This window comes from Notechis scutatus, chromosome 3 (genome assembly GCF_049901735.1).
Source record: "Notechis scutatus isolate UNSWTSFEM ecotype Mainland chromosome 3, rNotScu1.2, whole genome shotgun sequence".
Taxonomy (NCBI): Eukaryota; Metazoa; Chordata; class Lepidosauria; order Squamata; family Elapidae; genus Notechis; species Notechis scutatus.
The window spans coordinates 58,705,992-58,732,624 of record NC_142011.1 but is presented as its reverse complement, the minus strand read 5'-3'; the positions used below and the strand labels follow the sequence as shown (position 1 = coordinate 58,732,624).

At 40.3% G+C, this 26,633-nt stretch overlaps 1 protein-coding gene across 2 annotated transcripts; it reads left to right on the top strand.

Annotated features, from left to right (window-relative positions):
* LOC113410976 (riboflavin-binding protein-like) lies at positions 1-26,633 on the top strand. Of its 2 annotated transcripts, none has more exons than XM_087960191.1 (7): positions 1-57; positions 9,484-9,656; positions 11,344-11,443; positions 12,599-12,727; positions 16,230-16,341; positions 17,795-18,098; positions 25,480-26,633. In XM_087960191.1, the coding sequence occupies exons 2-6, from the start codon at positions 9,515-9,517 to the stop codon at positions 18,059-18,061; spliced, it is 750 nt and encodes a 249-aa protein (XP_087816317.1). In that variant the 5' UTR covers positions 1-57; positions 9,484-9,514; the 3' UTR covers positions 18,062-18,098; positions 25,480-26,633. The 2 variants fall into 2 exon arrangements, with proteins under 2 accessions (XP_087816317.1, XP_026521571.2); XM_026665786.2 differs by lacking the exon at positions 25,480-26,633 and adding an exon at positions 20,915-21,084.

Sequence of the window (26,633 nt, the reverse complement as noted above, 5' to 3'; positions counted from 1 at the left end):
GTTTTGCTCAGTCTCTTTCCAGAGGAAAAAGAAAGGAACAGAAGGCCAGCTAAAGTGGTAAGCAATCAATGGTTACATTTGGCTTCATTTGCTTTAGAACTGATTAATTAGAACAATTACCAGTACTAATTCTATAATCCTTGCTTTGGCAAATCTTTACCTAAAAGGATGTTCAGCACTTTATGATGGAAACTTCCCTTTTGGAAAGAAAAATGCGTGGGTATCATAATGGCTTTTTAAGTTAGACCTTTACATACTGTAAACAGCTAGTCTCCTTTCTTGGAGGCGTTGTTCCTTTATTCTTTCTCTTCATTCCACTCCAGGTTGTACTGTTCACAGAGAAACAACATATTAAATGCATTTACACATGTAATATCAGGTCTGTTTTTACTTTTAATCCATTTTTGCATCAGATATGAAACTATGCTATATATTAACTATCTTCTTTATGTAATAGCTAAACTTGTACATTGCACCATAGGTATAGTTAATAAATGGCAGATGTGTTCATACAACATGCTAAATAAAAGTAACTATATTATTGTTCAATGTAAATCACATTATTATTACTTTATACAGTGTATTATACAATGTACTGTAACTCCTGCTGGAAATAAGCTATCATAACTTCAACCTTAATGTTTCTTCTATTTTAATAAATATAAAGCCACCCTACCTCTCCCAGTACATTAAAAATATTTTAATCAGAGAATGAAATTGACTGTGAAGGGCACCAATTAGATACCATTTTTATGGTCTTGTACCAGTTCATTTTTTTAAAATTTATTTATCACATTTTAAAAATGATTAGTTGGAGAGTACTAATTCTCATATAGTTTCATTGCATTTCAAGGATGATGGATGGGAGAATTATCATAAATTGGCCTCAATCTGTTTCTAGGAATTTGGGATGTGAAAACAGTTAATAGAGTGGAAGAGAGCTCAATTGATAAGGGAAGTGTCAATACCAGTTCCTCAAAACAAAAGGAATATAAAATCCAAAGAAGCCATAAAATGACAGTGTACTATTTTAATCTTAGAGTAAGTGAATGGAAATAAATGATCATGTTTGCTAAGCTGTATGCACAATTGTTGTTATTACCTTTATTGTCAGAGTACAACATGTGTACAATGAGATTGGCTGAGCCTCCTTCATGCACCCCACCCACCCCCACAAAACTCATAGTGAGGACAGAAGTCTCTAACCCAGACCCAATCTTATTATCCTATGTGGCAAGTAGCAATGATGTAGTATAATTTATATAAGACAGGGACGCAAGAATTATGGTATGGCAATTAAGGCACAAGGCCAAGGATTGGAAAACTGAATTCTAGTCCTACCTTAAGGCACAAAACCAGCTGGTTGACCCTGGGCCAGTGACACTCTCTCTCAGCCCTAGAAAGAGGAAGCAATGGCAAATCCCTTCTGAAATCTTGCCAAGAAAACTACAAGGGATTTATCCAGACAGGTACCAGGAGTCAATGCCTACTCTACGGCACGCATGCACGCACACGCACACACACACACGTATGTATAAAGTTACTGTATGTCCTCAAGATGATAGGATCATCAGTAAACAGATGTACCGTATTTGCCGGCGTATAAGACGACTGGGCGTATAAGACGACCCCCCAACATTTCCACTCAAAATATAGAGTTTGTTATATACTCGCCGTATAAGACTACCCCCTCTTCCACACACCTTCCACTTTTGCACTTTTTTTTTTTTTGACGCACTTTTCTGCTTTGGACAATTTTGAAATGAGCTAATCCAATTTTGAACCAAGAATATGCAAATAGCTATGGAGTTTAGAAATGAGTTTTAAAAATATTTTTCATTGCTTACCATTAAGCGTAAAATATGTTGTAAATAATGTTCTGTACAAGTCAATTTACATACTCGTAGCCCCGCGTCGCGATTGGTTAAGGCGCGCGGCGACCGGATTAGTCGAGCGAGCCGCACTGATTGGTCCGCTGCGAATCCCCGCGATTGGTGGAAACTAATCGCGGGAGATTCAGCGGTGTCATTGGCGCGACCGCCGCGGCTCGAGAATAAAAAGCCGCAGTTTTTCCTTTCAAGCTTAAGCTGTATCAGGAGCCAATAAAGAGCTGAAACCAAGTCACTGACTCGAGCTTCCTTTCTCGACGGACACGACACTGGCGGCGAAGGTGGGATCCAGAGAATAACCACCGAGCACGTGTCCCGAGGAAGACAAAGGACCGACGAGATGGCCAGCATGACCCCACCAGCACCCTTCAACCCCGCTACCGAGGACTGGGAATCGTACACGGATAGATTCCTGATGTTCCTCGAAAGTAGCAATTGAAGGATGCGACGGGCAGAAGAAAGGGCCGTCTTCCTCACACACTGCGGGCCCGCAGTGTTTAAGATGGCCAAAGCCCTCGCGAAGCCAGAGGACGTGAAGGCGATGGACTGGGCCGATCTCGAGCCACTCCTTCGGAACCACTACGCCCCGCTGTGCCCATCCTCATCCGGCGGGATGAGTTCTATCGGCGAAACCAGCGGCAGGGCGAGCAGCATTAGCGACTTTATAGCCGCCTTGCGAGACCTAGGGGGGATGTGCGAGTTCAGGGACCTGGACGATGTCCTCCGAGACCGCGTGGTCCTAGGCCTCAGGGATCAGGCACTAAAAAGTCGACTGATGGCGAAAGGCAACATCGACCTCGGGGACGCCCTGGCGAAGCTTCCGCAGCCGAAGCCACCCGGAAGTCAGCAGCCAGACTTCGGAGGGCAGACAACGGGGACCACACTGAAACCCCGAGACAAGCCGACGAGAAACCACCACACACCACGGGGACCTGGACTCCGCCTCCGATACCACGGACGAGGAGGAAGACGTCCACCGACTACAAACAGGACGGGACCGGCGAGATCAGCGGGTCGTAAGTCGGGGAACCAGTGCGCCGGGTGCGGGGAAACCACTTTCGATCCGAGTGCCGTTTATCGGCGCGATCTGCCGGCAGTGCAACAAGAAGGGCCACATCGCCCGAGTCTGCCGACTCAAAAAGACACACAGCCCCCGCCGGCGAGAACCAAGCAACCGGGGACGAGACGACACCCCCGAGAACCAGAGATCGCCAAGCCGACTATCGCTGGGCCGAGACAACCGAGGACGACGGAGCGGGGAAGGCCGACAGAGAGAAGAAACCCACCAGACGGTCACCATCGGCCATGCCAAACCACGGATGCCCGGAAGGTCTACGTGGAGGTGAGCATCGAGGCGAACCATGCCGGATGGAGGTAGACTCCGGATCCTACCTCTCCATGGTCGCCTGGAAAGAACTCAAGCGCCTGGTGCCAAACATCCAGAAAAGAGGACTGGAGAACCAGAAACTGATCATCAAGGACTATCAGGGGAACCGCATCCCGTCATTGGGACCGGACAGTTCGTGGTGACTTTCAAAAACCGCACCGAAACTTCCCCTGACTATCGTGGACCGGAACCGACCCAGCCTTTTAGGACTCCAATGGTTCGCGCCACTCGGGATCGAGGTCACGGGAGTAAACCACACCACAGAGGCCGACTGGGAGCAGCAGCTGGCGAGGACTTCCAAGAAGTATTCGACGGCACCCTAGGCAAGTACAAAGGGCCCCCTATCTCTTTTAGCCTAGACCCAAATGTCGCCCCCATACGCCTAAAACCCAGACGGGTGCCTTTTGCACTCCGGAAGAAAATAGGCGAGCAGATTGACAAACTCGTCAAACAGGGGTTTTGCAGCCAATCGACCACGCCCGGTGGGAGACCCTATAGTCACCCCAGTCAAACCAGATGGGTCAGTAAGGATCTGCGGGGACTATAAGGCCACCCTCAATTGCGCCCTGCAACAAAGCGCCTACCCGTCCCAGTAGTGCAACACCTATTACACTCGCTGGGGGGGCAAGGTCTTTGCGGCTCGACCTGGCGCAAGCCTATCAGCAACTGCCGGTCGATGAAGAAACCGCCGGCGCAAACAATAGTCACCCACCGGGAGCGTTTCGTTGTAACCGACTCCAGTTTGGAGTCAGCGTAGCCCCAGGAATTTTCCAGAGCCTCATGGAGAGACTGCTGCGAGGAATCAAGGGGTGGTTCCCTATTTTGACGATGTATTGGTGTCAGCAGCCAACCAGGAGGAACTAGAGGGTCGCCTAAGGGAGGTACTAGAAAAATTCAAAGGGGCCGGGCTAAAGGTGAAGAAAGAGAAATGCCAGCTATACACAGAGCAAGTCGAGTTTCTGGGGTACCTCCTAGACCGACATGGCATCCACCCAACCGGAGCAAGGTCAAAGCCATAAAGGAAGCCCCCCCACACCCAAGAACAAAACAGAGCTGCAGGCATTTCTGGGACTGCTAAATTTTTACAATGTGTTCTTGCCCCAAAAGGCGACCGCGGCGGAGCCCTTGCATAGGCTCCTGGACAGGACGGCCAAATGGACCTGGGGGAAACGGGAGGACACCGCATTCAAGAATACCAAAGACCTGCTCACCTCGGATGCCGTTCTCATTCAGTATAATGAGACCCTACCCATCGCCGTCACATGCGATGCCTCACCATTTGGCGTCGGCGCTGTCCTCAGCCATACACTCCCAGACGGAAAAGAAGCACCCATCGCTTTCTTTTCAAGAACACTCAGCAAACCCGAAAGAAACTACAGCCAATTAGATAAGGAGGCACTGGCCATCGTCGCAGCAGTAAAGAAGTTCCACGAGTACCTCTACGGCCGCCGTTTCACCCTCATCACGGACCACAAGCCGCTGCTAGGCATCCTGGCGGGGAACAAGGCCACCCCGAACATCCTATCCCCCAGGATGACAAGGTGGTCTGAGTTCCTCGCCGCCTACGACTACCGACTCACACACAGACCGGGTAAGACGATCTCACATGCAGACGCGTTGAGCCGCTCGCCGCTTCCCGACCTAGACGACGATCCAGCTCCCACGACGACCACCCTCAGCATAGAGACATTGCCGGACCTACCCATAACCGCGTCAGACATTGCCCGAGAGACTAATAAAGACAAGCGTCTGGCGCGGGTATTACATTGGGTAGCAAGGGGATGGCCAGAGAAAGACAGCGATGAAGCATTCAGGACATTCCGAAACCGGCAAACAGAACTGTCACTACAGAAAGGTTGTTTGTTATGGGGGGACAGGGTGGTCATACCGGAAAAACTGCAAGGGAAGGTATTACAATTATTACACGAAGGGCACCCGGGGATTGTGAGGACTAAAGCTTTAGCCAGAAGCTATGCTTGGTGGCCAGGTATGGACAAGGAGATCGAGGCCTGGGTAGCCAAGTGCTCGCGCTGCCAAGAAACCAGACCAAATCCCCCCGCAGCACCGATTTTAGAATGGGAAACGCCCAGGGGACCATGGTCGAGACTCCATATAGACTTTGCCGGGCCCACAAAAGGGAACACATTCCTCATCACGGTGGATGCTTACTCCAACTGGCTGGAGGTAAGCAACATGAAGACCACCACAACAGATGCAGTAACCAAGGTCTTAAACAAACTCTTCGCAACCCACGGTCTCCCGGATGTCATCGTGTCAGACAACGGACCCCAGTTCACCTCACTGGAATTCGAAAGATTCCTAGCGGAGCGAGGCATACGACACGCACTGACAGCGACGGCGCATCCGGCCCAATGGTAGGAGCAGAACGGATGGTTCAATTTACAAAAAGAACCCTCCAAAAGATCGAACACGGGACATACAAGAAAAAATAAATAAAATGCTCCTAATACAACATATCACCCCTAACACAACGACTAACAAAAGCCCGGCCGAATTACTAATGGGGAGAAAACTAAGGTCACCACTCGACAGACTACACCCCACATACAACCCGGAAAAACCCCGGACTCATCTAGCAAGCACCGGGTTTTTGCACCAGCGACGCAGTCTATGCAAAAAACCTTACCGGAGACCCACTATGGGTACCGGCAACTATAACCCAACTGACAGGACCCCACTCCTACCGACTACAGACAACCGACGGACAAACATGGAAACGCCACATCGATCAAATAAGATCAAGAACAAAAAACACAACCGACACGCAACCAAACACAGGCGACACCGATAACACAAACCAAGAGGGGAGGGAAGACACAGAGGATCAAATAGGAAATAACCAGCAATACTCACCAGTCAACAGCCAGCCCGAAGTCTCACCAGGAAGGAACAGCCAGGCCAGCTCAACCAGCCCGGAAAGACCAGGCAGGAGCGGCGAAAGTCGCAGCTCAACCAACCCGGGTAGACCGGGAGGGAGCTGCAACAAGAGGCCCAGCGACACCTTCCAGGAGGTTCCATCGACAGGGCCAAGAGAAACAGAAGTCCCGACCGAACCGGCCGGGAACCAAACAACAACTAAGCTGCGCAAGTCAAGTAGACAAGTACGAAGCCCGCCTACCTACGGGACTACGTTACGTAGGACCGAACCAAGAGGAGGGTGTTCTGTACAAGTCAATTTACATACTCGTAGCCAGCGTCGCGATTGGTTAAGGCGCGCGGCGACGGATTGGTCGGCGAGCCGCACTGATTGGTCCGCTGCGAATCCCCGCGATTGGTGGAAACTAATCGCGGGAGATTCAGCGGTGTCGTGTCATTGCATGACCGCCGCGGCTCGAGAATAAAAAGCCGCAGTTTTTCCTTTCAAGCTTAAGCTGTATCAGGAGCCAATAAAGAGCTGAAACCAAGTCACTGACTCCGAGCTTCCTTTCTCGACGGACACGACAAATAAAATGAGAACACAGGAAACGTTCTCTTCTCAATACAGCTGATCTCTCTCTCTCTCTCTCTCTCTCTCTCTCTCTCTCACACACACACACACACACACACACACACACACCCCAAAAACCCGGACACTGAAAAGGCTGCCAAGGAACAGTATATTCAATGCCTTCTCTTTAATCAAGAAACAAGGAATTCCTTAGAATCTTTTTTTTCCCCAAGTGGCCCTCTTTAAAAAAAAAAATGGAGGTAACACTTTCATTCAAAAAGTCTTCCAGTATCTGGAGTCGCTCAGACATATTGAAGTGAGGCAGGAGAGTAAGTGAAATTTGAAATGATCCAGCTACCGTTTTCTTCCCCCGCCCGAAGGCCATTATCTCCACGTCAAAACGAACGAGGGGAGGCAAAGAAGCCAAACACGCTAAAAAGGATCTCTTTATTTTCCTACACAAGGTCACACCTACTTTTCCGCATTCAAAGGACAACCTCTCCTCACCACCACCACACACACACACACACCCCAATACCCGCAAACAATGTTCTGGGCATTAATCACCATTGCTACATTAACCTGGTAAATTTATACCCTGCCTCCCCCAGTGTTGCTTTGACGGCAGGATTTCACACAGCGGGGGCCGCTCGCTCTCTTCTCCGCTCTCCCACCGTTCGCACATGTTGGAAGCACCGTAAAACCTGATAACCCACCCGGGGGCTCCCCCATCCTTAACCTACAGCCGCCCGCATGCAAAACCTGCGTGCAAAAAGAAAAAAGAAAAAGAAAAGTACGCCGCACGTGAGGATCTTCGAATCCTCTCCTCCCCACACCGCTAAGGAAGGAAGAGGGGGAAAGGTTGCGCAGCGCGTGGCGAGTGACACCCGCCACACACACACACACACACACACACACACACACACACACACACCGCTCCCCCAGCCTCCCTCCCGGCTGCAACTCAAGCTCGAAGTGGGAGTCGGAGTCCTCCCGGCGTATAAGACGACCCCCCCACTTGGAGGCATGTTTTTCAGGGCAAAAAAGTCGTCTTATACGCCGGCAAATACGGTATTTGTAATGCTTAAGTAACCACCATGCATATTTTGCCAAAACTACTACAGTTGATAATCATACCAGGAAAAAAAACAATATTTGTCAACAATTTGGAATTGTAGTTTAAGTGCACTGGCAAGGGAAATGCTTAATTCTTCTTAACTCCTCAGTAAGCAAATCATCTATATTTCACATCCTGTAAAAAATGTTAATTGTTGGAGTTAATTCATATTTTGAAACAATAAAGTTTAATTTATTTATTGTGTCAAGGAGGATTGGAGATTGGAGTTAAATTGCTTTCTGGCCCATTTGTCCTTCACCTGGAAAAAGTTCTCTTGCTCTGGTATTCTTGTACATTATAAATTAGCAAACAAAAGGATATGCCACACATACACCAGTTGTTATTCCAGTTTAAATTTCTAATACAGAAAAGTGTTTCAATTATGTAATACCGCTTACTACTCCAGGTCAAAGTTTCTCAGATAAGAAAAAAAACACCTGTTTTCAACATTTTATTGTTTCAATACAATTAAAGAGAAATCCAACCAACATTGGAAGCTTCTGAAAAGAGTCTAGACAACCATTCGTCTGAAGTGGTGGTATAGGGTCTCCTGCTCCAGCAGGGGGTTGGACTAGAAGACCTCTGAGGTCCCTTCTAACTCTATTGTTCTGTGTTCTATATTGTGACATTAACCTCTTCATATTCTGCAATGGCCAGGAAGTTTGGAACCCCCAAAATATCTCGATTCCTCAAGAGATATTACAAAGTCAAGTGTCTCTGTCTTTTTTATGTCATTTGGTGGGATTCATAATGGAAAGCAACATACATATTCTGCTAATGAGAAGATAAATATAGAAAGCCAATAGGCTAAAAAAGCCGTTGATTATTAACATACTCCAAAGATTACATGGTACACAGAGTAGTGAACACAAAACTTTTTAAAGTTGGAGATTTTGTGCTGGAGCACATCTTGCTACTACAGAATACTAATGTAGTAATAGTACATAGTTAGTTCTCATTAATCACTTGGCCATTCCCACAATGGCAAAAGCTGCTTCAACCCCATTTACTAATATTTGTTTATATTACATCTTATGGCCTGAGAGATAGGATGCATACTGGGAATGCAGCACTGAGATGGGAGATAAAAATACAACGTATATATATATACCTGTTGCATACCTGTTATGGAGAAACTTTATCCACACTGTCGTCCTTATAGAAAGTTGAGGTATGGAAACCACAAACAAAGTTATTGAATTGAAATGTTTGCACAAGGTATGCTAATAATCTCAGTTCAAAAGCAAAAATAATTGTACAGTATTCACCATAAGGAAAAAGAAATCCAAATTTATAGGGATCATATTTTATCGTATCATATTTTATAAACTTACTGGAAACTTTCTAATTCCTCAAACTCTTCTTCAGGCAAGAGAGAGGAGGAAAGGGTTGAGGCAGGAAAATATTGGTTGTTCTTTGAGTCATTTGCTTTAAAGGCAAAATTCCCTACACATTTATTTGAACAGAAAATTTAAATTAAATAAATAAACATATTTTCAGTTCAGTTGTTTAAGGAGGATAAGAAGGAAAACCATGTTCTGCTTATTAGATTTTAGTTGTAATATTTTCTAACATTTCACATTAAGGTTGCCCCTACGTTTCATAAACCACCGTTATGATTGAAATGTCATCTTCCATACAGGATCCCTGACAAGAATACCAGTAACAAGAAGATGTTGCGATTTTCAGTGCTCCTGTTCCTTGTTGTCTTAATGCCTAGTACTGGAAAGAGACAAAGATGTCTAAGAGGGGCTGGTCACAAGCTAAGGCCTACCCCAGAGAAATACTTGCAGGAATGTACCCTATATGCCGAATGTAAGTGGTGCAAAACTGTGTTAAAAATTAGATTCTATGGGACCAACAGGCTGTACATTGATGCCTTTGTTAACAGAGGGTCTTGAAGGATTACTTTGTACTTTATCGTTTGTTCATGCCACTAATGTGAGCTAAATGTCATGATACAGTTACATACTGTATGTGTGTGTTTGTGTGTGTGTGTGTGTGTGTGTGTGTGTGTTGTATATACCCATATGCATGCACACTAGGGGCTAACTAATTACTTCTGTGATGAAATAATAACAAAGTACAGGGACTGTCAAGATTAAAATAAAAAAGCACAGAAAAGAATAAAAATGAATAAGCCAAGAAATTCAAGTCAAATTCAAGTAGAAAAAGAAAAATGATAAAGTTTACACCGAAATCATTCATAATGTCTCTTCATACTTCGTATCCTTATAAATCATTGATCTTCCATACATATCCATACATCACTTCACACACTGACTCTTTAACACTCACTCTTTAAACTTCTCAATTCACTTTTCTCTGAGTATCTCATGACTTCTTCCAACTATGACTGGGGGACTTCGTAACCCCATTCACACCTCCTTCATATCCTAGATTTGCAGTTAGCCCCTCATTCATCCACTATATAGAACAAATCACCTCAACATACTTCTTTTATATAAGTAATTCAATGAGTAAAAGCCAGTGAGGTGGGAGCCAGCACTGCTCAAGTCAGGTATATCATTGTGTAAACGTGGAGCTGATACATTCCAGGGCCAACTGGAGAAAAAAGGCCAAATATCCATTGACTCAAAAGGATAGGAGGAAACAGATCCACAATTTTCTTCAAACTCATCCCCAGTTCTTTTATTATCATGGTTCCCTAGAGCTTAATGTGCAACTATCACCCCTATAGGCATTTCTACTTTCCAACATTTGCACAACAGCATAGATGCTATCAAGTCATAATTTCTGACACGTATAATACTTTCTTTCAAGCTACTACTGATATGTTGTCACTCACCTATAGGTCAAAAAAATCACACTCTCTTATTTCAGTTCTGCTAAATTATTTCTTTTATTTGTTTTACAGATACCCCACATATATATTTTATTTTATTTTAATTCTTACTTCCTCCTACATTCCAAATTAAAAAATTTTGCTGCACACACAGAGACACCCGGATACATAGTCACTACAGATGGGCCCATAGGCATCCATTTCTGCCACCTAGCTGAGATTGTCATGTAACACTTTTTAGTAAGAGAAAGAAAGGTGAAGATAGGTAGTTAAGTAGGTAGATTGATTGATCGATACTAGATAGATTTTAAGGCAGGAAAGACATGGACATTTAGATATGAAATCAACAGGCAAAGTAAGTAATCAATTACGTAGTGGCAAATAGCTAAATGTGATTGGTTGATAGCTGTCTTTACTCAGATATTGGCATGAAAAACTGTATTAACTACTGTATTAATTAGCTGTCAGTTTTCTTGAGAGTTTCCTAGATTTAGGAGGCAGATAAGCTGAATTTTCAAGAGGATTTGCAAGAAGGGGAACAAAACAACTCTTCATCTAAAAGTGCCCCACAATTTAATTCCAATTGTAACAGTCTTGGCTTTTGTGGGTATTTAAGTAGGTCAGAGGTGTCACAGTTATAACTGTGTTAGAAAGTAAGCCTTTATTAACAATTCTTTGGTTTTTAATTTCCCACAGCTGCCTGTTGCTCTGCGGACATTACAGAAGAACTGGCTCATTCACCAGTCATTAAAGTACATACCACCTTCTGGAACAGATGTGGAAATCTTAGCCCAGCGTAGGTTTCATTTTGTTTTTATTTTCCACATGTTTCTAGGATATGTTATTTGCCATAATTCTGCCATAATTGCTGTTTGTAACAACAGCACAACATAAAGAGTTCCTGGAAATTGGGTGACATAAGTATACATTTAACACGTTATTATGGTTTGTTGTGCAATCAGCCAGATGTTTAGACTGGATTTGACATTTTTATCCAACTATTGAGTCTTTACCAAGAACCTAGGACAAGCAGATGTTGTTTGATGGCTTTAAAGGATGTAAGCTATTCCAAGTAAAGCTGTCTTTTGCAATTGACAGATGGTGATTTTATTAATGTTCATGATATTCAAGTGGTGCTCCAGATGTTGCTGTTATTCTTCTTCTAAAAGTAGAGTTATATTAAAAATTAATTTTTTATTGTCCAAAATCCAAAGATTCCCAAAGTGATTTATAGTATATTAATTCAATGCAAGGCAATTGAATTAAAGCAAATACAGGTAGCCTTTGCTAAACAACTCATTCAGCAACCATTCAAAATTACAATAGCATTGAAAAAAGTGACATGACCATTTTTCACATTGACAACCATTGCAGCATACCCATGGTCACATCAAAACTCAGACACTTGGCAACTGACTCATCTTTCTGATGAGTCCTAAGGTCATGTGATCACCTTTTGTGACCTTCTGACAAGCAAAGTCAATGAGGAAGCCAGATTCACTTAACAACCGTGTTACTAATTTAACAACTGCTGTGATTCAGCTAACAACTTTGGCAAGATGGGGCAAAATTCACTTAACTGTCTCACTTAGCTACAGAAATTTTGGGCTCAATTGTGGTTGTTAAGTCAAGGACTACTTGTAATTAAGGCAATGTAGCAAGAGAGACTAGGTGAAAAAAGGGGTAAGATGGGTGACCTATAAATTTTATAAATAAATAAATAATAACTCTTCTATTCAGCCCTTTGGTGTTGCTACCCAGGGTTATCAATGAAATTAATAAAGAATTAATGTAGCCTTGATATGAAACCTAGTATTTACTCAAATAAAATTGTAGCATAATTTTAGAATTACAAGTCTAAGGAACAACTAAATTAAACTTCCCAATTTTCCATTTGGTTTGTTGAAGATTTTTCATATAATAAAAGTGAATATTTTCTCCATAAAAACAGATGTGAAACTTATATGAAGAAAATAGAGTGCTTTTATAGGTGCTCACCAGATATTGTTCACTGGGCCCATCCCAAACAAGCAGCTGCTATTTCTTCTGTTCCTATATGCCAAGGATTCTGTGATAACTGGTAGGTGGACCTTCTTGTTGCTTTCAAAAATAAATAAATACATACAAAGATTCTGTTTGCAGTTAAATTCTAATTTTTCAGTCTTTGGGGTGAAATCAAAATTTCCAATGCAATTTCATTATTTTTAAAATCTTATTAACTTACCAGTAACTTTCTCTTAGCATTTAAAAAATGTTGAGAAGTAAACCCACATGCATTTTTCTAGGACAGAACAGAGTATTATTTACAATTCATGTAATAATATGCATCATTCATTTTAAGATGATATTACTTCAGGGGGGGAAAGAATTTGAAATGGCTTTCTATTGTTATTATTGTATTATAATAGTTTTGTTCCATAGATCAAGCTACTAATTTTTGTTTGCCACAGTTTAAAGATCTACCTGAAGTTCTTCTGTACTCTTTGATGTTTTCAAGTGTTTTTGAAAGCTGGTACTGGCAAAAGTCTTGACATTCAAAAAATAAAATTAAAAATTTAACTGGACATGTTGAAGATTTTGGGAATGGCTAGCATAGTTTTCTTTAACTGAATCTTAAATTTTCAGGTGATGCTACTTTCAGTTTTCAGGTTCTTAACGCAAAAAGATGGCCTCCTGGCTTCATTCAGAACCCCCATACAATCATAAACTCCAGATAGAGGTAGTGGGGCTGTGGAAAACTTTCAAAGAAGCATTTTACCAACCATATTGCCACAAAGTATTATCGCAAGACCCGTAGTATTTTAGAGCATGACAGTGATAGAGTGGTCTTTTTTGATCTTCCTTTCCAATTTTCTGCCAATTATATGGTTAAAACCACTGGAAGACTTTCAAAAGAAAATAAAAAAGATAAAACAGTCCCAAAGTTATCAATCAGTCCAAACCAAGGCAGAGTTCTCACTTTCTCCTTCTGGGGTAATATCAATCAAAGAGAAAGAAAGTCCAAATCTGTTTAAAATCTTATTACAATATATTCTAGTCTTCAAATCCTTAAGGCATCTGCTCCAACAAATCTTAGCATACAAATATTTTCTTTTAATCCTCTCTCTTCCCACTCATCGCTTAAAACCAATTTCCACCTAAAAAAATAGGTTTCTTAATATCCAGTTATTTATTCCGTAGGAAAAGAGGAAAGCTATCCTTTCAGCACCTTCAAGCAGCCGCTTTTTCCTCTTCTGGCAGGTATTATTCAGAAAGTCATACTTTTCAGGAATTTTATTAAATATGTCTTAGAGTCCTAGGAGCCAAGAAAAACTTTCTCCTCTCAATCACTTTCTCCACTTCCTCCTGCGCATTCTTACCCGGCTGCCAGCTTCTTTGTGGCGGCCATTACGGACCGCCGCTGCACCGTCCTGGGAAAGGGGGTTCTGCCGGCCAGGAGGGGGTCTGCAACACCCCAGTCCCTTCTCCGGATCCCCTACCTTCAGCTGCCCCTGCAGGGCAGCCTAGCTCCGCACCCGTGTGGGTCGGAGCCCCAAAAACGGCTAGCGCTGCAGGGATCGCGCAGCTTCGCAAATCCCTGCCGCTCGCGAAGCCGACAAACCGGAAGTGCACTTATTTTCTTTTGAATATTCTGGTTGTTGTAAGAAGAAAGAAGGAGAAAAGAAAAGAAAAGATTTATAATGGCTCTTTCTGTTGAGGAACTAAGAAATGGTGTGGAAGAAGCTTTCCTTTTCTTAGAAATGGCGCTTACTAATTATCAACAAAAATTACAACAGATGAAGACAGCAGAGGAACAAGAAAGAAAGAAAGGAGCCATCTTTAATGAATCTCAGAATTTGATCCAGAAAAAAGGAAGAGAGAAAGAAAAGAAAAGAAAGAGAAAAGAAGAAAACTAAAGGATTTAAGGACTTAAGATCTAAAAAAACATTTAAGAAAGGGAAAAATAAAGTGCAAAACCAATATGATGATTGTAAACAAAGGGGAAAAGAAATACGACAGAGAAGGGAAGCCGGTAAGGCAGAGGCTAGAAGAAGGGGGGTAGAAAGGTTTGTTGGGAAAAGAAAGAAAGGGAAAAGGTGGAGAAAAGCTACAATGTTTTGAAATTAAATGGAAAAAGGAATTTTTATGGATAATGGATAAAGTATAATTTTTTTTTAAAAAAAAAAAGATTTTGCAAGGTACATAAGATGAGATGGTAGTATTGCAATGGTTTAAGAGTTGATAAGAGATTAAAATGTTAAAATGTTTAAAAATGATTGGTTTAAAACTTAATAATAGGAGAGGTTTAGAATATTGTTTTAATTAAAGAGTTTAATAAAATTATGGTATTGATGTTATTATAAAATTTTTATTATAGTATTTCTTTTTAATATTTGGATTTATTCTCTAATTATGCACTTAATTGTGTTGGATGTATTAGTTAGATAGAATGTACCAAGCAAAATCTGATTGGGTATTAGATATTATTTTAAAGATTAATTTGATTAACTTAGGGGGAGATAGAAAGGCATCATACTCTGATTAATGATTTCAGGAGAAACTGATTTTCTTTTTTTTCATAAGGGATGAGACAAAGGGATGATAAAAAATGGACAAAAGATACAAATATAATGATTTAAACTAAGATGATTAATTAAGGTAGAATTAAGAAGTGTGAAATATGTGGAGAAGTTAATATAGAAGGCTTAGAATGGTAAATAAAATAAGTAATGATATGTAAGATGAGCATGAATATAATTGAAGTCCATGAAGAGAGAGACACCTGGGTCCAAGTTACTTTCCAAAAAGATATTTTTTTATGTTTTGTGTGTTGTGTGTATATGTCTTTTTGGGGGAGAATTGGTAAAACTTGTAGAAATATAGAATGAGAATAATGGTAACTAAGTCAGAAAGAATCAGATGAAATAATAATAATGATATTGAATAAGAGTAAAGAGAAGTAAAGAGAAATTGAATAAGAGGTTTTGGTATATTATATGGAAATGGTTTAAAACAGAATCATAATTTATCTGACTTGTTAAATTTACAATGGAAAAAGGTTTAAACATGTAATGAATAATGATAATTTGTGTGTTTTAAAAATTAATAAAACTTGTTTTAAAAAAAAAAAAAAAACCACTGGAAGACTTTGAGAAATGAGAAATGGAAAACAATGAAGTGCACTTTGTAAACTCCAGACCAGTGCTACCTCTCCAGGCCAGAATATTTTGATCGCTAGGTTGACCTTGCAATGATGAAGAGAAAGAATCACTCTTTGGAAGTTTGGATTTGACCACAACTCTAGTCATTAAGTATTCATTAGTCTAATAGCTATCACCTAGGAAAGTTACAGCTCTTTTTTAACATACATTCTAACATTGTAACAAGCCACATTGTTTAGATATATTATTTTTTTCTTCCCTTCCTTGTCCTGAAAATGTCCTTGTTTTAAACTTCCCTGTACATTTGTAAAGAATAATATCCAATCATATCCTAAAGGAGCATTGACTTGGTTTTTTTAAAAATAAAACACATTATGTTGCATTACATGGGGTGGTTAAAAACACAGATAAGGCCACTGCTTTGTGTTTTTTTTCTTATAGGTATGAAGCTTGTAAAAGTGATCACACTTGTGTCAGCAACTGGTTGACTGATTGGGAAATTGATGATAAAAGAGAAAATCACTGTAAGAATGAGTGCATCCCAATCAGTGAGGTAATGTATTGTATAGTAAGCTAAGTCTGAGGCATACATAGCACTCTAATGTAAAAGTGTCACATGGCTTTCTATACAAGTAGTCCTCGACTTAAAACCATCCATTTAGCTACTGTTTGAAGGTAAACTGCACTGAAAAAAAGTGACATGACCAGGTATTTTCCCACGTCATTGTAATTGTGCTTTTAAAGTTGTAGCAACATTTTGGCAGAATCTCATCTGCCATCATCAGGCTTCTGTATTGTGTTCTAACACAATACAGAATACAAACACAATACCTGATGATGGCAGATGAGATTCTGCTGAAACATTGCTACAACTTTAAAAGCACAATTACAATGACGTGGGAAAATACCCGAACAAAGCTGAATACCATACATGTAAGTACCCTGAAAACTTAAGAGTATATATATATGAGCTTCTCTGAGAAGCACAGAGCTGAAGACACAAGCCTGAAGATGATGAATGAGACTTCATCAAAGCGTTGCCTAGATACTTCCAATCTTACGCGGGAAAAACCCGAATAACCAAAGATCCATATATATATATATATTGATTTGTCTGTTTTAAATGTATGTCAAATAAATGTTTAATAAATAATAATAAAAAAAAAGAAATCTGGAAGATGTCTGTTATGGAAAGGCTCATCTAGAAATGCATGTGTTGGCCAATTCAGTGATATATCTCATGCATCTCTAGATAAGAAGAAAATTAGGATAATGTTTGCTAGAGATTCTGGAGCAAATGAAAACAAACTGAAACCCCAGTGCTGCACATGGTTCCCAAGCCACCTTCCTGTGGACAAGTGGGGTGATCCACTGAAGATAAGTCACTCCTCCCATTTCTGCCTGGAGATGGATGAAATGGATCCCAATTGCAATCAAGCTCACTCAGGATAGATCCTCCAACAGCATAAGCAGTAGTAACAATGAATTCACTCTTATCACAATGACCTAATAGAAGCACCATTGTTTCCCAATTTTGAAACTAGAAATGCATAAATATTGTAATATGAACTTAAACTGTGCAGTTCCTGGCTATCAAAGGTTCCCCACCTCCTATTTCAGAAAGAATTACTAATCAAAACGAAAACATTGGATTAAATGGTTCAAAAACCTTGGTATGATATAAAGTACAGCTCTGTTTAAAAGGCTGAAAAAAGAGAGGCTAAAATTCTACACAAAGGGTTGGTTAAGATGTGTTTCTTTTCATTTCCAGCTTTTTTAACCTCACAATAAAGCAATTGGGAGATTTCTGATATGGTGTATGCTCTGGGTCCCGAATGAGCTGAATAAATTAGTTCCCCAATCCATCCTTCCCAACTGAATCGGTCCACATTCTTCCTTACTTTTTTATAATAGCCTAGATATAAAGGAAGCTATAAGGAGGACAGTGTGGTTCTGATGGTAAATGATATTATAAACCAGACCATTTATGTCTCTCTGAATTCTAGATGTATGCCAGTGGAACTGACATGTGTGAGAAAATGTGGGGGGATTCACTGAAGGTAACTCGCTCCCCCGGCCTCTGCTTCGAGATGGATGAAATGGATCAAAAGATATTCAAGAGCCTTTCGAATAGATACTCCAGCAGCAGCAGCTTTAGTAGTAGTAGTAGTAGTAGTAGCAGCAGCAGCAGCAGCAGCAGCAGCAGCAGCAGCGATGATGTTAAAAGATTCTGCCCTCACAGGAAGCCCAGGAGAAGAGAGCCGGAGGAATAGGATAAAAGCCTGGAAAATAGTGAACGTTCAGATTTGGGTAAGTAATGTTAAATTGTTACTAGTTTTATCATTGCCATTATTGGCCTTCAGCAGCTCTAGGCATCTGTTTCTAACCACAATGATGCCTAATGGTAGAACATGTATTGCAGTGCAAACTCTGCTCCTTCATACTCAGAGGTTCATAAGGGGCAGAGTTTGTATTACAATGATGCATGTTTCTTCATTCCCTGCTTCTCTTCCCTTTATCCATCCTGCAAGGCACCTGTATCCGCGGCCAAAGCATACAAGTAAACAATAAACAAAAAATGATAAAACTTAAGACTCGGATGCAACTCACTTGGCAAATGCTTAAACATCAAAATCAGCATTTGATGTCCCAAAACTAAACAGAACTTGATAAAAAGGAAATTGTCCTTACCTAGCAGCAAGAGTTAAAGAATTAGGAACTTAAACAGATTTTTGCAAGAGGTTTCTGAATTGCTCTCAAGACTAACTGTTCTCATGATTGGAAGTGAGCTTGTGGAAATGAGACTCTAGGAATGACAAATCAAACAAGCATCAGTGCACACCAGAATATATTCAAGGGCTTGGCCATCAGAACCAAGAGTACAGCTGGGATCAAAGGTGTCTATGGAAGGAACATTAACACCATCCAAATGTGTCTAAATGACCACAGCCTGCACTTTTTGTTGTGTTTTGCTTAAGTAAAAAGGGCAAGGTTTAGTTGCCTGATTGTATTGTAGCTACCACTTTGACACTTTTGACATCCATCCCTGTGGACCTCCCTACTGGGATCCAAGCACTATGGACTTTTGTAATTGACAGGTGGAAATGTTGTCAATGTGCATATTTTCTAAGTGCAATCGAAGAGTTTTGGTATGGCACCAACTGTGCCAATAAACCATGACTGGTTTGTCATAATCTTTCAATTTTCAGATCTTGATATTTTATGATCATCTCCAATTCTTTGTCTTCTTTTCTACTATCCCCAGTATTGCCACATTGATTATTCACACTTTCTTCTTTTCAATGAGTTATTTCTGGTGTCTTTTAGGCTAAACTCCATTACTATATCAGTAGTGAAGTTCTTAGTGTTTGTCAATTCAATTTCTATTTTTTTTATAAACCTTCAGATTATCCATACAAAGCAAATGTGAGATTTTATTAGCATGGTTGTTGTTTGATAACCAAAATTTGTTTTATTCAAAATAACTGAAAACAGTACCATGACAAGGACAGCTATTAAGATGACAACAACCGTGACATCTATTAAGATGATAATGAGTCACCTTGAAAGTTTATTAATTATAATTATTATAACTTGTGTGCTACTTAAATCTCATGATTAGTTCTCAATCATCAAACAAAGAAATTATAATCAAATAAAGCATAAAAAATAAAGATAAAAAATGGCAAACATGATCTCACTTTTTCTTGTCAGCCTGGGTAAAGTGCCAGAATTGCTGGTCTTCCAGATGTTGCTGTTCAACAGCTGTAGCTCCTAGTATTTCTCACATTGGCTATGCTATCTAGGCCTCTTAAGTGTAGTGTTTCAAGAATTCTTGAAGGCTACATATTTTCCTGTTCCAGAATAGTCTAATCAAGACAGATAACCAAGTAACTCACACTGGTGGTAGCTTCTTGCGTGAGAATACTGATCAAAAAGCAAAATAAAATCAGCTGTCTATTTAATGTATTCTAATTTATTTTACCTACACAAATATTACACAGCCAATTAATAGCCACTTATGACAAAAATGGGAGAATACTTGAAACCCCCAACACACTGCTGAATTATACACTTAGGTTCTTTTAGAGCTTACTCCCAACCCTGTTGAATTATAATTGATTTGAATGGGTTGCCATGGCAATCAGATCTAAGTACATTTTCATTATTCTGGTCTTAATCACTCTATATAAAGAAGAAAGCTGTTATGGTTTTGTTTGTGAATGTGCTATATTATTTTGCTGAGCTTATATGGCACTCCAGTTGTAATTGTCTCCACACGACTATTTTTTTAACAACAGGAAGCAGCTTTGAAGTGCAGCTAATAAATAATAAATAAAAAGAAGCCATCTTGAGAAAATATGTTTATAGCAGTTGTTTTCCAAAGATATCAAAACTTACTACATCCCTCCTTTTTCAACAAGGCATCTTCCAGATGTATTTTATTATGATTCTCATCACCTACGGCTAACATGATGGATGATAGAATTTGTTGTAAAACACACCTAGAATGTATAGAGAAATGCACTAGATAATGTTTACAAATAATCATTTGGTGGGTTGAAATTTGGATTTGGAATGATATAAACTGCTATTGAGTCCCAGTCTGCATATGCATTCTCTTGCCTCAACTGGCTCACACAAAGAAATTTATGTTCATAATATTTTGCATGTTCATAAAAGAAGTCATAATTATTAGTTAAAACTTGCTAGAAGGATAGGTGATGACAGATGCTGAAAACACAGACAAACACGTATGTTGCCAAGACACTGCAGTCATAATTAGAAATGTACTTCCAGATGTACAATACCATGACCTCTGTACGAAATCAAGGGAATATATTAGGATTAGTAGAAATACTTGCCATCGTGTGTCAAGTAAATTCTTAGCGGAGGCATATTTTGGAGATTAAGTCCACTTCCTGAAATACAGTTTGAATGAAAGAGAAAGGTTGTATGCAGATAGCTGTTTATTGTAACTAATTTGCAAAATGTTTCTTACAAATTTGGTATCTTCTAAACATTATCAAAAACAGATTTTATGAATTTGCTCTTAAAACAATGCTAGCATGAAACAGTTATTGAATATGAGATGTAAATGTTTTGACTTTTTTCATCCCCCACAGTGACATATGAATTGTATGAATCTTCACCTGACAAATATCCTACCTGAAAACCACCAGGAATCAGGCAGTATCGCTTGCTCTGGCACCAAAGTAAAATTAGAAGCTATGCAAATTGCTGATTTCCAAAGTACTACTAATGACCAATAAATAAATAATGACTAAACATCCAATATTTTATCACTGGTCATTTTTATACTGATGTATATTACTTAAATCTGTCTATCACTTTTCTGGGTGAGTCTTCCTCATCTAGTGAACTTCAGGCGGAGTCAGCTTGCAACTTTCAGAATTCCTAGCCAGTGTTTTCATGTGGTGCTCTCTGTGGAAAGTCTATTCCATAGCCATCTTTATCTGCATACACTTATGGGAGTTATTAATCAGAACTACATTCAGACTTTGAGGAGGCAATGGTATCAGAAGACAAATATGGTCACTAAAGTTCTAGATTAAAAATCTATAGATATATGGGGACAAAGAAGGAAGAAGAAATGTGTCTTTCACATAAAGACATTACCTGTTTAACTCCGTATTGCTGCTGAACAAAGATACCTCTATTGACATGCTGTCATTATAGGAGGGCAGCTGCCATTCTGTTTTATGTCAGGACAAGGAAATCTCTTTCTATTCAAGGGCCTAATTGTCTCTGCACAAGTGCTTTACCAGCAAGGAGGAGGGTCCACAATGAAAACTAGGGGAAATGCACAGGCACACACCAGTGTCCCTATGAGATTAAACTTAAAAACAATTGTTAATAGCATCAAGGCATTGGGGCAACAGTAGAGGCTATTTTTAAACTTAAGTGCTACCCCAGGGGCACTTCAAAGAATGGGCTGCTGCTGAGTTGAAGTGTGTTGGTTTGGAATAGAATAGAATACTTTATTGGCCAAGTGTGATTGGACACACAAGGAATTGTCTTGGTGTAAATACTCTCAGTATACATAAAAAAAAGGTACATTCGTTAAGAATCAAGAATCATAACGGACAACACTTAATGATAGCCATAGGGTACAATCAACAATCAAATCATACTAGGAAACAGTCAATATAAATCGTATGGATACAAGCAACAAACTGACAGTCCTACAATCACAAGTGGGAGAGGATGGGTGATAAGGAATGATAAGAAGATTAACAGTAATAGTAGTGTACACTTTGTAAATAGTTGAACAGTGTTGAGGGAATTATTTGTTTAGCAGAGTGATGGCGTTTGGGGAAAAACTGTTCTTGTGTCTAGTTGTTCTGTGTGCAGTGCTCTATAGCGTCGTTTTGAGGGATTGAAACAGTTTATGTCCGGGATGTGAGGGGTCTGTAAATATTTTCACAGCCCTCTTTTTGACTCGTGCTGTGTACAGGTCCTCGATTGAAGGCAGGTTGGTATTAATTGTTTTTTCTGCAGTCCTAATTATTATTTATTCATCTCCTCATTAGTTTCTGCTGCAAGGATCCCATTCATTTTGTCTGAAGTGGAAGTAAACATTGTCCACTCAACTAAAGATACTGTCAGGGCTTCTTAAACATTCCAATTCCTTGATTCCTAAAATACTAGAGGGGTTTGTATATGAGCACCTCCAAATAAAAACTGATTTCAATCATTATTATGGAGCAAGAGAAAAATATATTACTTATTTTTAAAATTAAATTTCAATCTTTTTGTCAAAGAAAACAGCAATGGAATCATATAATTTTATCAAATAAAGATAAAAGCTGAACTTCACTGACATATGCCATTCTATAGACAGACCAAAGAACAATATTATGCCAGCCCAAAAGAGATACTGCATAATTAATTCTGAGGAAAGCCATGTCCCACTAGCTATAATCAGTGACAATAGATTGTCAGTATCAATAACTGTTTGACATATAGCAGTAAGTGTGAGCCAATAAAATGTAACAGTAGTAGTGAAGGTGCTGAACTAGGACTAGGAAAATCCAGGTTCTAGTCCTTTGTCAAGCATGGAAGTCAGCTGGTTCAACCTGGACAAGCCATTAACTCTCAGCCCAGATCAACATTGTTTCTGTGACAAGCTGAAAAACAATACTTCTCAATACATCAAGCATGCACAACATCATTATATATGTAAGAACAGAGAATGTGCTGCAAAGCCAACTTAGACTTAAATACTGCTTCCTAGTGCTTTATAGCCCTCTCTAAACAGTTTACAGTGTGACCCTATGGCCCCAACAATGTGGGTCCTCATTTTACCAACCTTGGAAGGATGGAAGTCAACCTTGAGCCAGTCAGGATCTTATTTTAGCATGTTTGGGAAGCACAGCATTATGTTAAATCATATTTGAAATGTAAATTCAAAAGTACCTATCAGAAAATATTGCACAATCAAGTTTAATCTCAGACAAGCAACAGTTATGTTTTCACACAAATAAAATCAGTAGAAGTGCTTGGGAGTAGAACTGCTAGGAAGCCAAAATCTACAATTTGTTAATCATCCTATATAGGAAAGCAGGAAACTAGGAGCTAAATAATTTATCCACCAGTGCTGATCGTTCATTAATATGTAACTGTGTTCAACATCACACTAAGCCATTTGCTTAATTAAAGTTTATTTAATAAACCATATGATGAGTCCTGCTACCTAAACAATAAGCTATTATTTATAAGTTGCAATGGTTGATTTTACACATTGCATTAAGGAATTATGTGATTTGATTTTGATTCAGTATGCTGTGTAAATCCAGCCACCATTCATTAGTAACCTAATGAATTTTGTATGATGTATAAGCTTAGCCAGTTCATTTAATAAAGCATGGTTAACTAAACAATATATCAGCAGGATACAGTAGCTGGCCAACATCAGGCTTCGAAGTTAAACAAGGTTGGCTCTGGTTAGTGCTTGGATGGGATATGAACTGAAAAATCAGGACTGAAGACTAGTTTGGGAAGTAAAAAAAATATTCTGAAAGAAGGAAGGCAATGTTAAACCACTTCACAATTTTGGCAATACCCTCATTCATTTGCCTTCTCTATATAGAAAAAATATATATGCTACCTTTAAGGTGAAGATCAGGAGTGGGATGCTACCGGTTCTGCCCATTTCTACAGAACTGGTAGCTCTGAAGAACAGCAGACATCAAACCGGTTCTGTGTTTACTGCTTTTTGGGCCATCCATCTGCCCGGGCTCTTACTTGTCCTTTATTTCCTGCTTTTTCAACCTCAGCTGCTTTGCGCGACACAGCTGAGGTTGAAAAAGCAGGAAAAAAAGTGGCTTTTCAAATGCTGCGCACTTGCGCGCAGCCCTTTTTCAACTGTCCGGACGGCACAGTTTACGGTTTTCTACATGCGTGCACAGCGTGCGCAAAACATAATCACCGAACCGGTAGTAATACCGGTTGAATCCCACCCTTAGTGACTATGTGAAACACTTACAAAGTCTTTCATCCTCTTATATGTTGAATTTCTCCTTTATTTCCCTGCTCCCTATCTTTACTAACTAAATTTGCTCAAAGGCTCCCAAAACTGCTTTATCTTCTTGCTGTCTGGACCGGAAACAGTTAATCCCAGGAATTAAAGAGCTGTGATTAGAAAGATTAAAAGAATTCCATCAAGTAGTGTAATCTGTTTCCAAATCAGAATATATGTATTGGCAAACTAAGTCAACAAAACTTTGTGAACATTCTTGTCCTCTTGCAATGCAAAGCAGAAGAGGCTTGTCTGCTTTATCAATGTACATTGATTGATAATAGCTACTATCTTTATCAGTATGAGAACTGTCACAGAATGTTTATCCTGTCACACTCTAAAGCCATCATCATTTACAAAAATTGTCATATGAGGGGGAAATACTATAAGGAAACAGGTACACTGGGGAATTCATCATGATTCTATATAAATCTTATGGGACAAAACACTTTCAATGTGCAGCTACATTCTATTGAATTTGGCTAATAATATTGTAGAGCAGGGGTCCCCAACCACCGGTCCGCGGACCGGTACCAGTCCGCGAACAAGTCCTACCGGTCGCTGGCTTGCTGGGCGCCATCTTTTTGATGAAAAGTGCTTCCGGTGAGCTTTTCCAGGTAGAAAGCTCACCGAAGCACGCTTTCATCAAAAAGATGGCGGCGCGCGCTTCCGGTGAGCTTTTCCGGAGAAAGCTCACCGGAGCACGTTTTCATCAAAAAGATGGCGCCGCCAGCTCCGTGAGCTTTTCCGGAGAAAGCCATTTCTACCCGGAAAAGCTCACCGAGGCGCTGGCGCCGCTCATCTTTTGATGAAAAAGCTCCGTGAGGTCACCGAAGCACTTTTTCATCAAAAAGATGGCGGCGCCCAGCTGATGCCGGTGCCGGGCCGCGGCGCCCAGCTGATGCCGGTACCGGGCGCGGCATAAAAAGGTTGGGGATCACTGTTGTAGAGGATTTAGCCTTCTTGAGTTTGAATGGCTGGTGGGGCTTAACAAAAGTGTTCTTGAACTGCTTTACCCAAATGATGGTTTGGAGGAACATTTAATACAATTATACAATATGAATCCTGAAAAGAAGGGGTTATATCAATTTCCTCCTTCTCTCGTAGTATTTATTGCTCATTATATTTTTATTTTATTTTTTTGTATAGCTATAACTCTATGGGACTACACCCCTTTGTAACTCTGAGTTCTTTTTGTGTGCCTGGATTACCTCCAATTCTGTCTTTGGAATGAAAATACATTGAGCTTTTGGCAAATGAAACATTTGATGATCCTCCTACTGGTAACACAGCTGTTGATGAATTCCTTACACAGACTTTTGAGTTAATTCCTGTTATAACCATTTTCTTTCATAATACAGTCATTGTTCTTAAGGGAGAACTGAGATGTATTAACATGATACTGTATAATACAGAACTTGGACATGCGTTGTTCAGGGAACTTTGCTCATAAAAATCAAAATGCCTTATGTATTTTATGTAGATGTAGTATTTAAACATTGCCTTTGTCAAAATGTCTGCCAATATCTGAAACATTACAAGGATATTTTCATATATACCAATAAATATTAGAAGTTGCTTGTGGTTGGTTCAGTAATAATAGACAAATGTTCAAATATACCAGAAGAGAATGCTTTATGCCTAATAGTTTTATGAATATGGTAGCTTTCATATAAGAACCTGTACTATGTCATGCCTCTGTCAGAATCTGACTTGGAGGGGGAAGCCAAACAGCTGACAGGGAGTGGGAGTGTGGCTCCATTGACTGTGGAAGAAACTGGGGAAGGGCAAAGTCTGACTGGGCAGAGCAGGGAAGACGTAGAGCAAGAGAGAGAGAATTCAGAGGAAGATCCAGGCCCACCTCCTCTTCATCCTAGGGCACGCGGGGAGGAATGGAGAAGGGAGCAATGTGAGTTGCGTGGCTTATGGGGAAGGAAAGGGCCCTGATTCCCTTCATTAGCTGCAGCTGGGAACACAGTGTATAAAAAAGGAAGCTGCGTACAGCAAGCTGTTGGGAGCAAACGTGATTTTATCTTGTATCATTGTGGCTTATCTGTGTTCCTGACATCTTCCCAACTGTGTGAGCTTTGCCATGCTTTCAAGTCTGAAATTCCTTCTCCTGCCCTATCAAGCTAATTACTTCAGCTTGGTTTGTTTGGATTTTTAGTTACAGTTTGTATGTACCTTGTTTTGGACTCATTTTCTACAGTTAAAGGCTGTTCCTGAGAGAGTTTTTCTCCAGCCGAAGGTAAGCTGAATATTGGGGGCAAAGTTGGAGATAATAAAGGAGCTCTTATTGCTTA

What these genes read in the sequence shown, in the direction of transcription:
- LOC113410976 (XM_087960191.1), top strand. Translation starts at nt 9,515, where the DNA reads ATGTTGCGATTTTCAGTGCTCCTGTTCCTTGTTGTCTTAATGCCTAGT. An exon ending in CAAGGATTCTGTGATAACTG is followed by an intron (nt 12,728 to 16,229) that starts GTAGGTGGACCT and finishes TTTTTCTTATAG; the next exon opens with GTATGAAGCTTGTAAAAGTG. An exon ending in AGTGCATCCCAATCAGTGAG is followed by an intron (nt 16,342 to 17,794) that starts GTAATGTATTGT and finishes TCTGAATTCTAG; the next exon opens with ATGTATGCCAGTGGAACTGA.